Source organism: Schistocerca nitens, chromosome 5, assembly GCF_023898315.1.
Source record: "Schistocerca nitens isolate TAMUIC-IGC-003100 chromosome 5, iqSchNite1.1, whole genome shotgun sequence".
NCBI lineage: Eukaryota > Metazoa > Arthropoda > Insecta > Orthoptera > Acrididae > Schistocerca > Schistocerca nitens.
Genome location: NC_064618.1, coordinates 243,356,165 through 243,370,851, shown reverse-complemented (window position 1 = coordinate 243,370,851; position 14,687 = coordinate 243,356,165). Strand labels below are relative to the sequence as shown.

General features: G+C 44.9%; 1 protein-coding gene across 1 annotated transcript in view; it reads left to right on the top strand.

The window, feature by feature from the left end:
* Positions 1 to 1,525: 1,525 nt before the first annotated feature.
* The window catches only part of LOC126260364 (outer dense fiber protein 3-like), a 58,812-nt gene continuing 45,650 nt past the window's right edge, over positions 1,526 to 14,687 (top strand). Inside the window, exons 1-2 of the mRNA XM_049957692.1 lie at positions 1,526 to 1,604; positions 2,603 to 2,821. Coding sequence (XP_049813649.1) covers positions 1,526 to 1,604; positions 2,603 to 2,821 — 298 coding nt within the window. The remainder of the gene's footprint in view (positions 1,605 to 2,602; positions 2,822 to 14,687) is intronic.

Below are 14,687 nucleotides of genomic sequence, written 5' to 3'. Positions count from 1 at the left end.
TGACATCGATTTTCTGATATTTAAATTTGTTGTAATTGTCTGTTTCGTTATATATTGTTCGTTTGCAGATTGATTTACAATGTTGCTGTGATTTTATTTTAGTTCTAGTTCTTTAGGTTTGTTAGTCAGAGGGACATTGAGATTTTCATTCTTTTCAGTTTTGTTTGGGTTTTTGTTAATTTTATGGGTTGTTAATTCAATCACTTCTAAGTTCCTGACTTTAGAGAGAGTTATTGGTCTGGTGCCATAGTGTGGCATGTCATAACTATTTGTAGCATTATCTTATTGGCTAAGGCTTACATCAACAAAGCAGGGAGGTACCATACCTGGTTTAGCGAGGTGTCCACGAGATGGTGGTTGAGAGGGAGAGAGAGAGAGACAGAGAGAGAGAGAGAGAGAGAGAGAGAGATAGAGAGGGCCGGCCGAAGTGGCCGAGCGGTTCTAGGCGCTGCAGTCTGGAGCCGCGCGTCAGCTACGGTCGCAAGTTCGAATCCTTCCACGGGCATGGATGTTTGTGATGTCCTTAGGTTAGTTAGGTTTAAGTAGTTCTAAGTTCTAGGGCACTGATGACCTCAGATGTTAAGTCCCATAGTGCTCAGAGCCATTTGAACCATTAGAGAGAGAGAGAGAGAGAGAGAGAGAGAGAGTGAGAGGGGGGGGGGGGGGAACACATTTGAGACATTAAAAAAATTATTTATATAAGTAACAAAACACATTTTAGGTAAGCTTAACGTGATTTGACCAGAATTGCAGAGAGATGTTTGTTTTGTTAATGTACTCACATGATCATCTTCGACGTAGCGAGAGATGTTTCACAGATTTGTATGCACGCTATCTAGGTATGCACTATACGTGTAGTCGTAGCACACATCTAATAATATTTACACTTTTTTTATTTTCCCATTGAGACGACGATATTAATTGTCGTGTCGCACTATTTTGCATTCGAGGACACTGTAGTTGCACTGCACAAATTTTATACCGCACTCACTTTTAACACACACACCTCGGGAGTGTTGGAGGGTCACTGCACCAGCGACGACGAAGGCATGGAGGGCTAGGGGGGCCTGGTATGATGGCCGCGGCGGCGGTGGTGGTGGCGGTGGTGGCGGCGGCGGTGGGGGCGGTCGCGGCGTGTGGGGAGGGAGGGCGTCCTTGAAGGCGGCGTCCAGCGCTATCTGCAGGTAGTTCGGGAACGTCTGGCGGTAGTTACTTTTCTGCCTGGCTCGCTTGTGTTCCTCCCAGAGATCTGTGAGGAACTGCACTGCGTCCGTTTGCTTTTTCGCGATTATGGCGTGCGCTGTCTTCGCGAACGTCCACATGGTCGCGACGCGTTTGGGTCGTGGGAAACATTTTGCAGCAGGGACCTTGAGAGCTGTAAACTTCTATAGTTTGGTGGTCCGCCCTGTTCATATGTGCCACCATTTTTCTGCATGTCTCCCATATCTCCTGACTTGTCGGACATATGAAACGGTGTTCCAGAGAGTGAGTCTCGTTGCACGCTTCGCAGTGCGGCGACTCGCGCATGCCGATGCGCGCTAGACGCTCGTTCGTGGGTATGGTATTGTGCACGACCTTGTACCACGTGTCTCTAGCTTCTGGAGGTATGGCTTTTTCGGAGAGATTCTTCCAGACTTGTGGCCAGTCGTGGTCTGGAAGATTCGTCTCTGTTCTGCTTCTGTTTTGTTTACCTCGTAGTGCGCGATAGAATTTCCCTGCTGTTCTCTTCTCCTTGATTGCTAAGGTGGATGTGATGTAGCTACTGTCCATTATTATTTGCTTCAGGTAGCGCATCTTAAAGGGTATTCGACTGACGTCTACCGGCGCTTCCTCGGAGTCTGGTCTGTATTGCTTCAGTAGAGACGACGTGGTACAGTCTACACTTCTGTCCTCCATTTTTAGTGCTCTATGGAGCAACAGTGCCGCGAATTTTGCTGTGACATCTATCAAACCCAGCCCCCCTTCTTCTCTAGGATGCCGGCCAGAGTGGCCGAGCGGTTCTAGGCGCTACGCTCGCAGGTTCGAATACTGCCTCGGGCATGAATGTGTGTGACGTCCTTAGGTTAGTTAGGTTTAAGTAGTCCTAAGTTCTAGGGGACTGATGATCTCAGAAGTTGAGTCCCATAGTGCTCAGAGCCATTTTCTTTCTCTAGGAAGAGTGCTGATGGCTTGTGACACTTTAAAAACTTCCCGCCCCCACAGCAGGTAGTACACAGCGTTTCTTATAGACTTCTCTATTTCTATTGGAACGTTTACGACTTATGCCATTGGTGGCCGGGAGACCCCTCGCGGGGCGGTTCGGCGGTACGGCGACTTGCGAGTGAATGAGGATGAAATGATGATGAAAGACACACAACACCCAGTCATCTCGAGGCAGAGAAAATCCCTGTCCACGAGCCGCGGACAGGTTTATTGTGATGAATGGAGTTTAGAAGGTCCACCTCAAGTGATTTCTGGTGGTCACTTCCGCATTACACAAGGGTGTCCGAATACTTGTGATCAGCTAGTGTACATCGAAGCCGACGACCTGTCCGCGCCAGTGTGTGGCCTGCGGCCTGAAGCCGCAGGAAGCCGTCTACCGCTGACGTCACGTGTCTTGCAGGCCCCGGTCCGGCGGCGTACGCGCTGCCCGGTACGGTGGGGCTGGAGGACCACGACCCGACACGTCACCGCGCGCCCGGCTACACCATGGCCGGCGTGCAGCAGAGGAGCTACGAATCGGTAGGGCCCGGACCGGCGCACGGCGTGCCTCAGGGCATGACGAGGAACGGGCCGGCGCCACACGTCGGCGTGCCCATCTCCGGACCCTGGACCATTCTGCGTGAGTAGCCGCCACCAAGAATGGGGTGCCACAAGGTTCGGTCTTGGGTCCTCTGCTGTTCTTAATATACGAGGGCGGTTCAGAAAGTAACCTCCGATTGGTCACAGTGCGGGTTGTGGGGGGAGTAGCGACGCCATCTGTGCGTTCACGCACTCAACAGGTCAGTCGGCATCAAGCCGTGGTCGAGTGAACGTCGTACCTGCGCTAGTTTAGTTTTTGTGGCAGTTTGAAATGTGTGCTGCAATAGAAAACCCCGCCAAATGTGAAGTGCGTGCTGTCATAAGGTTTTTTACAGCCAAAGGATATTCTGCAGCAGCTATTCATCGTGAGCTTTGTGCCGTGTACGGACCAAGAGTTATGAGTGAAGGAGTTGTCCTGTGAATGGGTACGTTTATTTAAAAGTGGACGAGAAAAGTTCATGATGAAGAGAGGAGTGGTAGACCATCATTGGTGACTGACGAACTCGTTCAGACAGTTGATGCAAAAGTTCGTGAAAATCGACGTTTCTCAATGTCGGAGTTGTCTACTGGTTTTCCACAGATTTCTAAGACTCTCTTGTACGAGATAGTGACAGCAAGATTGGGTTACCGTAAGTTCTGTGCACGATGGGTGCCCAAAATTCTTACCGACCACCACAAAACTCAAAGAATGGCCTCTGCATTAGACTTTCTGTCACGTTATGAGGACGAAGGAGAACCATTGTTAAACAGAATCGTGACCGGTGACGAAACCTGGATTAAGTACGTGAACCCTGAGACAAAAGAACAATCAAAGATGTGGGCACATTCAAATTCGCCTACCAAACCAAGAAAAGCCTCGCAAGATTTTTCTCCCAGAAAACTGATGGCAACGGTGTTTTGGGATGCCAAAGGGGTGTTGTTGGTTGAATTCATGGAACGTGGTACGACTATTAATCAAGACGTGTACTGTGAAACAATAAAGTTACGACGGGCTATACAGAACAAACGCCGTGGTATGCTGACTTCCGGTATCGTTTTTTTTGCACGATAACGCCCGTCCTCACTCTGCTCGCAGAACAACGGCCTTTCTTGAGTCCTTCAAGTGGGACGTTATCAACCATCCACCTTACAGCCCAGACCTGGCGCCAAGTGATTATCACCTCTTCATGCATTTGAAGAAATGGCTCGGGTCACAGCGGTTTGATGACGACGAAGAGCTCGAAGATGCGGTCACAGGCTGGCTCCAGGCACAAGCGGGTCATTTTTATGCAGAAGGAATTTCAAAGCTTGTGAAGAGATACGATAAGTGCCTCAATCGCTATGGAGACTATGTAGAAAAATAGTGCAAAGATGTAGTTGTAAGATGTATATATTAAAATATTTTTATTTAACTTGGTGTATTTTTTTAAATCAACCGGAGGTTACTTTCTGAACGGCCCTCGTATATTAATGACTTGCCATTCTATATTCATGAAGATGCAAAACTGGTACTTTTTGCCGATGATACAAGTATAGCTATCACACCCGACAGACAAGAATTAACTGGTGAAATTGTAAACCATATTTTTCAGAAAATCATTAAGTGGTTCTCTGCAAATGGGCTCTCATTAAACTTTGACAAAACACAGTATATACAGTTCCACACAGTAAATGGAATGACCCCATTAATAAATATAGACTTCGATCAGAAATCGGTAGCTAAGGTAGAATATTCAAAATTTCTAGGTGTATGCATTGATGAGGGGTTGAACTGGAAAAAACACACTGAGGATCTGCTGAAACGTTTGAGTTCAGCTACTTATGCTATTAGGGTCATAGCAAATTTTGGCGATATACATCTCAGTAAATTAGCTTACCACGCCTATTTTCATTCTCTGCTTTCGTATGGCAACATATTCTGGGGTAACTCATCACTGAGTAAAAGAGTGTTCATTGCACAAAAGCGTGTAATCAGAATAATTGCTGGAGCTCATCCAAGATCATCCTGCAGACACTTATTTAAAGAGCTAGAAATCTTCACTGTAGCCTCACAATATATATATATTCACTTATGAAATTTGTTATTAACAGTCCGAACGAATTCAAAAGTAATAGCAGTGTACATGGCTACAACACTAGGAAAAGGGATGACCTTCACTACTCAAGGTTAAATCTAACTTTGGCTCAGAAGGGGGTAAATTATGCTGCCACAAAAGTCTTTGGTCACTTACCTAATAGCATCAAAAGTCTGACACATAGTCATATAGCATTTAAAAGTAAATTAAAAGAATTTCTTAATGGCAACTCCTTCTACTCATTAGATGAATTTTTGGATATAGTAAGTGGGTAATTTCCCAACCTCCACAAAAAAATTATTGAGTGTCATGTAATATTTTGTCTAATGTAATATCTTGTATAGACACCTTTTATTAATCTGACACGTTCCACATCATTACGAAGTGTCGTATTCATGATCTATGGAACAAGTACTAATCTAATCTAATCTGCCTGCACTCATCACACACCGAGATGACAGAAGCCATGGGATATCTCCTAATATTGTGTCTGACCTAATTTACCCCATTGCAGTAGAGCAGCCCGACGCAGCATGGACTCAAGTCATTGGAAGTCCCCTGCAGAAATACTGAGCCATGCCGCCTCTATAGCCTTCCTCAATTGCGAAAGTGTTGCCGGTGCAAGATTTTGTGCACGAACTGAGCTCTCGATTATGCCCCACAAATGTTCGATTGGATTCCTGGAAAAAACAAAAGAACACGGAGTTGGCACGCGTCACCTCTTTATAGATTTCAAAGCAGCTTATGATAGCATGAATAGAGAGCAGTTATATCAAGCTCTAGATGAACTGGGAATCTCCAGAAAGTTGGTAAGGCTGGTGAGAATGACAATGAGCGAAACACAGGGTAGTGTAAGAATAGGAGGAAAGATGTCCAATACATTGATTATTAAAAATGGAGTGCGACAAGGGGATGCGTTGGCATGCCTTCTCTTTAATGCCGCCCTGGAGAAGGTGATGAGAAACGAAAACCTTCTGAATAGGGGAATGATCTATAAATCAGCGCAGATACTGGCCTACGCAGAAGACATAGATATAATAGCAAGAACCCAAAAAGCAATGGAAGAGACATTTACAGCTCATGAACAGGCCAGTAGGAACATGGGGTTAATTATTAATGAACAAAAAACAAAATTTATGGCAGCTGGAAAGCACATAGAGAAAATGTGCCAAATGCAATATCAATGGGCAATTATACATTTGAGAGAGTTGAACATTTCAAGTACATGGGCTCGACAGTTACACATCTAAATGATACCTCCTATGAAATTAAGCAGAGATTAATACTAGCCAACAGAGCCTATTTTGCCCTAACAAGACTTCTATCCTCAAGGCTCCTGACTCGTACCACGAAATTAACTATGTATAAATCACTTATACGACCAGAGCCTACATATGCCTCTGAAGCCTGGAGATTAACAACTAAAGATATTGAAACACTGGATGCAGTTGAAAGAAAGGTACTTCGACGAATTATCGGCCCAATCTGTGAAAGAGAAAGATGGAGGAGGAGATACAACCATGAGTTGTATATCATATACAAAGACCAACCCATCAGAAGGATAGTGAAATCATCCAGATTGAGGTGGGCGGGACATGTGGCTCGCATGAATGGTACAGAAGTACCAAAAAGTATATTACAAGGAAAGCCAGGAGGGCAGAGAGGACGTGGTCGACCAAGAGCCAGATGGGAAGATGGAGTAATCGAAGACCTTAGGAAGATGGGCTATAGAAACTGGAGAGTACTGGCAAAGGACCGAGAGAAATGGAAGGAAATTATAGAAGAGGCCAAGGCTCATCATGAGCTGTAGAGCCAAGAAAGAAGAAGAATGTTCGATCGGATTCACGCCAGCGACCTGGTTAGCCAAATCATTCGCTCGAATTGTCCGTAATATTCTTCGAACCAATTGCAAACAACTGTTGCCTGGTGACACGGCACATTGTCATCTATAAAATATCATTGTTATTTTGGAACTTCAAGTGTATAAATGGCTGCAAATGGCCTTCAGGTAGTTAAACATAACCATCCGGTCCATGATCGATTCAGTTGGATGAGAGGACCCAGTCCATTCCACGTAAACACAGCTCACGCCATTAAGGAGCTGTCACCAGGTTACACAGCGCCTTGTTGACCTTTGGCCTATGGGTTCGTGGGATCTGCGCCACACCCGAACGCTATCATCAGCTCTTACGAACTGAAATCGGGACACATCCGACCAGGCCACGGTCTTCCAGTCGTCAAGGATACAACCGATATAGTCACGAGCCAAGAAGAGGTGCTGCAGACGATGTCGTGGTGTTAGCGAAGGAACTCGCGTCGGTCGTCTGCTGCCTTAGCCCATTAACGCGATATTTCGCCGCAGTGTCCTAAAGGATACGTTCTTCGTACGTCCCACGTTGGTTTCTGCGATTATTTCACAGAGAATTAATTGTCCGTTGTCACTTCAATTCTACGCATAAGCCACTGCTCTTGGTCGTTAAGTGAGGGCCGTTGGCCACTCCATTGTCCATGGTGCGAGGTAATGTCTGAAATTTGGTACCGTCGGCACGCTCTCGACACTAGACCTTGGAATATTGAATTCCCTAACGATTTCCGAAATGGAATGTCCGATGCGCCTATCTCCATCTACCATTTCGCGTTCAAAGTCTGTTAATTCACATCTGACACCTTTTCACATGAATCCCCTGAATACAAATGACAGCTCTGGCAGTCCACTCGCCTTTTATACCTTGTGTACGCCATACTACCGCCTTCTCTATATGAGCATACTGGTATCCCATGACTTTTGTCACCTCACTGTGCAGCATGCATATTTATTCGGTACGGATATTGGAGATAATGCATTTAATTGATGAAAGGAGAAAATATAAAAATGCTGTGAATAGAGAAGACGAAAGAAAATACAGACAACTAAAAATGAGAGTGACAAAGAGCAAAATGGCAAAGCTGGGACGGGCAGGGGATAAATGTAATACTTTAAAAGCGCGCATGGGGAAAGATAGAAGACGCCTACAGGGGAATGTAACAAAGATTTGGAGAAAAGAGAAATAGCTATATGAATTTCAGGAGCTCAGACAGTGTGCTAGTGCTAAGTAAAAGCCGCAATATACAGAGTGGTCAGAAACAGACTGAGAAGCTAGTACATGTGTTGCAGTGTAGGTTGTGCTGAGACATAATTGTTAAGAAAAAAATTCGATACATTGACCCGTTTCCAAGTTGTCCATATTCTAACTGCGAACACGTTTCACGTGTTTCATAACGGCTGTAGTCGCCGCAGTGTCTGTTCCTTTGGGCATGTATGCATGTCAGAAGGAAACTGCATCGTACTTCTGAGCAACACTAACATCGTATTTATCCGCCGACGCCGGGCAAGTAACTTTCAATTAAATTGTCTCCATTGTGGGGGTATAAATACAATGAACGTGCGAGTGAAGGTTGTACACACATATTTTACGACATGTGGAGGTTAGGGTCTGGCCATGACTTGTACTCTGATAGCCTAATGGTAAGGCGGCCGCTCCTGATAAGCGTGAAAAATGGGTTCGAGGCTCTGTGCGGAATAGATTTTCAGTGTCGTCATTTCCATTATACAGGTGATGTGCCAGTATTCGCAACTGCGAATACATTTCATGTATTTCATAACTCTTGTAGTCGTCGCAGTGTCTGTTTTTTCATCGCACTTCTGAAGGACACAGGTCCTGCAATATTGTTCTCACAACGTAGATGATATTGCACGGGGCTGCTCAGCCCTTGGCTCGGGTTCGATCCTTACTATCGTCCCATGTCTGATTTTTTTTATATCGCTCTACTGGTCGATTTTAGGAATCCAAAGAAGGACACGTTTCGCTATATGGTCTCTGGCGGGCCGCTTGAATTTGCCCGCGCAACGGCCTTATGGGCTAATTTAACAGTTATTTCTCAGCACAACCTACCCTGCTACACTCTTACAAGCTTTTCACATTTCTCACCACCCTGTATTGAAGGCCTATACAAGGGAAGTGAATCCGAAGGCAATATTTTCACATCGAAACCACAATCAAGACCAAGTCGGAAGGCAAAGTCGTCAGTGAAGTATTAAACTTAGGAATATAAACATGGAACGAATGCAATTAACAAATTTTACCCTCTCATGTGGAAATTAAAATGTATTTCTTTCAATGTTTGTTCATTATTTCTCTTCCTCATCTCCTTACAAATGTTTCCACACAGTTTCAGTCTCCTACGATCAATCTTTTATTATGGGAGACCTCTCAAGTAGTGAAAGTTTAGTTATAACCAACTTGCACAGGATGATTCAAACAGAAAGAAAATTTCAATTGTATATTACAGCCGGTCGTAGTGGCCGTGCGGTTCTAGGCGCTACGGTCTGGAGCCGAGCGACCGCTCCGGTCGCAGGTTCGAATCCTGCCTCGGGCATGGATGTGTGTGATGTCCTTAGGTTAGTTAGGTTTAATTAGTTCTAAGTTCTAGGCGACTAATGACCTCAGAAGTTAAGTCGCATAGTGCTCAGAGCCATTTGAACCATTTTTTGTGTATTACAGAGGAACTATGAGAAACAGAAACACATTGCGTATGTCACTGGATAGAGGAATGGTCAACGTCTTATGTTCTGACAGATGCTATACCATACACTCGACATGAGCACCATCCATTGCTCGAGAAACATCGGAACGGTAGTTCATTTCATTCCACACACGAATCAACAAGTCACTGTTTATTAAATCGACAGCTTCAACAATTCGATTTCTCAGCTCTTGAGGAGTAGCTGTCATAGGTGGGACAAACATTCTGTCTTTTACGTATACCCACAGAAAAAAAAATCGTAAACTGTGAGGTCTGGTGACCTGGGAGGCCAAAAGCAATGAACAAGATCTTGTTCTTCACCTCTTCCAATTCAGTGTTGTAAGAAAAAAAATCGCGAACTGTGAGGTCTGGTGACCTGGGAGGCCAAAAGCAATGAACAAGGTCTCGTTCTCCACCTCTTTCAATCCAGTGTTGTAAGATGATGTTGTTAAGATAACGCCGCGACTCAAGGTGAAAGTGACGCGGGACGCCATCATGCATAAAAATGGAATCGTTGCAATCTTCGTGAAGTTGAGGAAACAACCAGTTTGCAGCATGTCCAGGTACGACATTCCTTTGACAGTTTTCTCCGCATAAAAGAAAACTCCATAAACTTTGTGAACAGGAACGGCACAAAACACATTCTGTTTCGGTGAGTCTGTTACATGTTCGACGACTGCGTCAAGATTTTGTGATCCCCCCCTCCCCCCCACACACAAAAAGATCCTTACATTACGGCGGTTTACTTTAACCAATAGATGAACCGTCGATTCCTCTGAAAAGATGAGTCGTTCGGGAAAAGTGTCCTCTGCCATATCCTGGAGTACTGTGCGGGCTTTCAAATAAGCTAATGAAATGAGAGGTGATGTGGGGTGGCCCTTAACTACGTACCCTCAGACTCAAACTTGAAATATTAAAAGTTTTGGCTGATGTCGTTGTCTAGGGGTTGGGATACGTAACTGCCGCATTGCAAGCCAAATACTACTGAGTCTACAGTATATAGTATGAATACGAGGGGGGACCCAAAAGAAACCGGATTGTTGTCACAAAAAAATTATTGATGAACCTTTTTACAAAATTACTTCAGTCACCTTCAAAATACTCTCCATTACATGCGATGCACTTGTCAAGTCTCTTTTCCCACTGTTGGAAGCATGTTTGAACTCTTCAAGTTTGATATTGTCCAGTGTCCTTTGCGAAGCTGTTTTTACCGCCTCCACATCGTCATAACGCTTCCATTAGCGTTGTTTTCTTTCGTGGAAATAGGAAAAAGTCGCACGGGGCTAGGTCCGGTGAATACGGAGCGTGGGGAACGACAGACCACCTCTGAGATGCCAAATAGAGGGTCAGTCGTAAGGCCGGCCGTGTGTGCTGGAGCGTTGTCGTGATGCAGAAACCACTCACCTGATCGCCAAAGTTCCGGGCGTTTCCTCCTCGCATCCTCTCGCAGACGCCTTAAAACATCCAAGTAAAAGTGCTGGTTAACAGTCTGGCCAGGGGATACGAATTCCCGATGCACAATTCCACGAACATCAAAAAGACAATGATCATCGTCTTCACATTTGACCTCACTTGACTTGCTTTTTTTGGTCTGGGAGAGTTGGGAGTCCTCCACTGGCTTGACGCTTGCTTGGTTTCTGGGTCATACCCGTAACACCAACTCTCATCCCCTGTAATGACTTTGTTCAAGAAGTGTGGATCACGTGCAGTCTCTGTTTTCAAGTCCTGACACACATTCATGCGGATGGTTTTTTGCTCCTGTGTGAGAAGGCGCGGAACAAATTTAGCAGCAAAACGTCTCATGTGCAAATCCTCACTCAAAATCCGCTGGCACGAGCTCCAACTAATTCCTGTCTCTGCTGAAATTTGGTCGATCGTTTGGCGACGATCCTCGGTGATCTTTTGGCGGACCTTTTCAATGTTCTCTTCATTTCGCGATGTTGAAGGGCGTCCAGAACAAGCTTGGTCTTCAACACACATCTCACCACGTTTAAAGCGCCCAAACCACTCGAAAACCTGTGTGCAGCTCATAGCGCCCTCCTGGAAAGCTTCCTGAAGCATCTGGTGTGTCTCCGTTGCAGTTTTTTAAGCAGGAAACAAAATTTCACACACACTCTCTTTGTTCTTTTAAAGTTGCCATAACGACTTCGCAGAGGTAACCCGTCAACAGTCAGAAACACAATACCACACTTGCACGTTCAGTTCTACACTGACGCCGTCTGAACAGCTGTTTCATGACGGTCTCTACTAACACCATCATTCTAGCGTGAGAACCCTGCACTACGTCTACGAGTGGCAGCGCCCTCGGAGTCCGGTTTCTTTTGGGTTCCCCCTCGTATACACATGAATCGAATGGTCGAAGGTTCCTATCACTCGGCAATCGCGAATGTAACGTAGAAATTTATAAATAAAAGATTGCAATAAATAAAATCTGCAGTTGCTATCTTAACGACTTTATATGATGAGTAAGATAGTAGAAGTACTTTTGAGAATGTGGTATATTTCTGCAAGACACTTATTGGTGTTGACGGTCCAGCAATTAAATAAAATATAAGTTAAATAACAGGGAAACAATAGATTTCTACTGCACGTAATTAGTTGTGAACGACAACATAGTTCGTGAGATATTCGCTTCTCAAAGCATACTACGTCTTCACTGTAGAAACCTCAGAAATCTCACAAGTTCACAAGTCCGCACTCCGAAGTCTCTCTCGCGACCACCCGCAAACCACTCCACACTCCAAGTCTCTCTCGCGGTCGGCCGAAGTGGCCGTGTGGTTCTAGGCGCTGCAGTCTGGAACCGCGAGACCGCTACGGTCGCAGGTTCGAATCCTGCCTCGGGTATGGATGTGTGTGTCGTCCTTAGGTTAGTTAGGTTTAAGTAGTTCTAAGTTCTAGGGGACTAATGACCTCAGAAGTTGAGTCCCATAGTGCTCAGAGCCATTTGAACCCTCTCTTTTGCGACTGTACGTCCCTCGCCGTACTGTCCCCCGACTCTCTATGTCCTGTCCCGTACTGTTCTCCCACTTCCATCCAGTCTCCCCATTCACGAGCGCTGTGATTGGCTAGAGCGCTCCCGCCCTGTCTTCAAGCCAACGCACACTCACAATCATAATGAAACATATTCGAAATATTGGATTTACATTTAAATAATTTGAAATTAAATAAATATTCCTACAGCTGGACCATAAACACGCTCCAACACATATTATTAGATATATAAACAAATTAAATAAATATATATCAAAGGAATAGAACAAAAGGTAGGCCAGTAGCCTAATGTCTCTGTGCTTTCTAAAACACAGTAAATATTTAGCCAATTTCTTCATGAATAGTATATATCGGATATAAACAGAGACATAGATGAATACATATATTTATAAGCACGCTGCTACCATTTTTTCGTGTAACTGTGGAGAACTTATGGCCTGGCACTATCGACAGTAATCGGTCACTTTGACCTTCAATAACTCATGTACCATTCAAGTTACATACCTGTAATTTATACCAATTTGGGTTTACTCTAATAGCTTTCTAAAGACTCGTCGATCGACAAAATCGGATGAACCGTTTAGATTTTGGAAATTCGTTGCTGTGTGTTACTTGTATAATTTATCGTCAGATACTGAACTTTAAGGATATAGAAAATCTGATTACACCATCAGAATCGTCGTGCAAATAATGGTAATGAATATGTTTCTTTTTGAGGTATCATGATTCATCTGGCTACTATTATTTTCTATACGAACAATGAAATGTCTGCCGTGATGGTTTCACAAAGTCCACCATCTTTGGCACTCTGAGCATACAAGTCTCTTTCGTCTACACAGCGTCTCCACGGAATTCCCAGCCACGTGCTCGGGCTGGACCCCTCTTGCTTCCGCCAACGTCCAGCACTACGTGGTTGGCTTGCCGAGCGGCCCGAGCCCGCCGAGCGGCCCGTGCGGCCACGCCAACTCCGAACTTAAGCCGTCGGCACACGGACCGTGCATCCGAACCTTGAGCGTTGAGCGTGCCGAGTTTCTGACGTCATAGCGTGGAATAGCACGTTCGGGAGTCTTTCCGAACGTGCAGAGCAGTATCTGGCATGTCAGACATTCTGAGCGTTGACCAATGTGATGGCACAACGCCACCTACGTCAAACGCACGCCATCTCCCTTCAGTACAGAGTTGTGAGGCGCCATATTGGAATTCATTTCAAGCCTATAGGTATATATGCCGTTTCTGAGCACCAGCAAATTGAGAATCACTAGAAAACCCGTTGTTAACTGTGTGATTCGTTCCAATAAAATAATGAGAAACATATTCGTGCCAAAAGAATTATTGTAACTTGCATATTATGAGAGTAGGCTATTTGAAGGCAGCGACACACTGAAGATCCACCCAAAACGCATTGTTCTTGGTACAAGTTGTTATATTTAAATTTTTTACTAGTAACATATCTACGATTAAGGTTTTCAGCACGGAGTAACGTAATATGATTTGATAAAGAGGGCGAGTTGTTAGTTTAGCGTAATGACTAGCGTCACGGTCCTAAATGCAGTTGTATGTGTGGACGGTAATTCGGTGCTTGACACTATCGAATTTTTTTCCTAACATTCGCGTTTTTATTAGGTTCTGATACTTTATTATTTGTTTAATATAGGTATACATTATAATATTTGATGTTATATAAATATAAGTTCACCTCTTTTTGAGGGGTGACTTTGTTCGATTGACTTAATCTACAGGACAGCTTGCGCTACTTGAATATAAGCCTTGTCCTTATTGATTGGATATGGTACTTTCCTTTTCGTGGTCGATGGAGGAAACGTGCGTTTTAATAGAGCTAGCATGGGAATTTTACGAGCGCCCGTTGAGTAAACAGTGTGATTACGAACTAGAAGCATCCCTCAACTGCCGCTGGAGTGCGTTGCGATCGCGTATACCACGTTGCGGCCCACGTACCGTATGCACAAGTCGCATCGTTCCTGAGCGTTGAGCAGTACGTTGAACTTGGCACGCTCCACGTTAGAGTTCGACAGCACGGTCCGTGTGCCGACGGTTTTAGACTGTTTCCAGGGCGCCACAACTCGCTCGTTACCTCACAACCGAAATGCAAAATTCGTAGCTTCTGTTATGGTTGCCGGATCGTAACTGCTGCACTAACTGCAACTTCTAAGGCTTCATATGCAGGCATCGTTTCAGAACACCCCACACCGTCATTTGATGAAATTGATGTTACTGGCCGGCCCGTCTCGTGGACTTCCGAGGGCTCCGTGCGAAAGCATCTCGGATATGCTCGACATT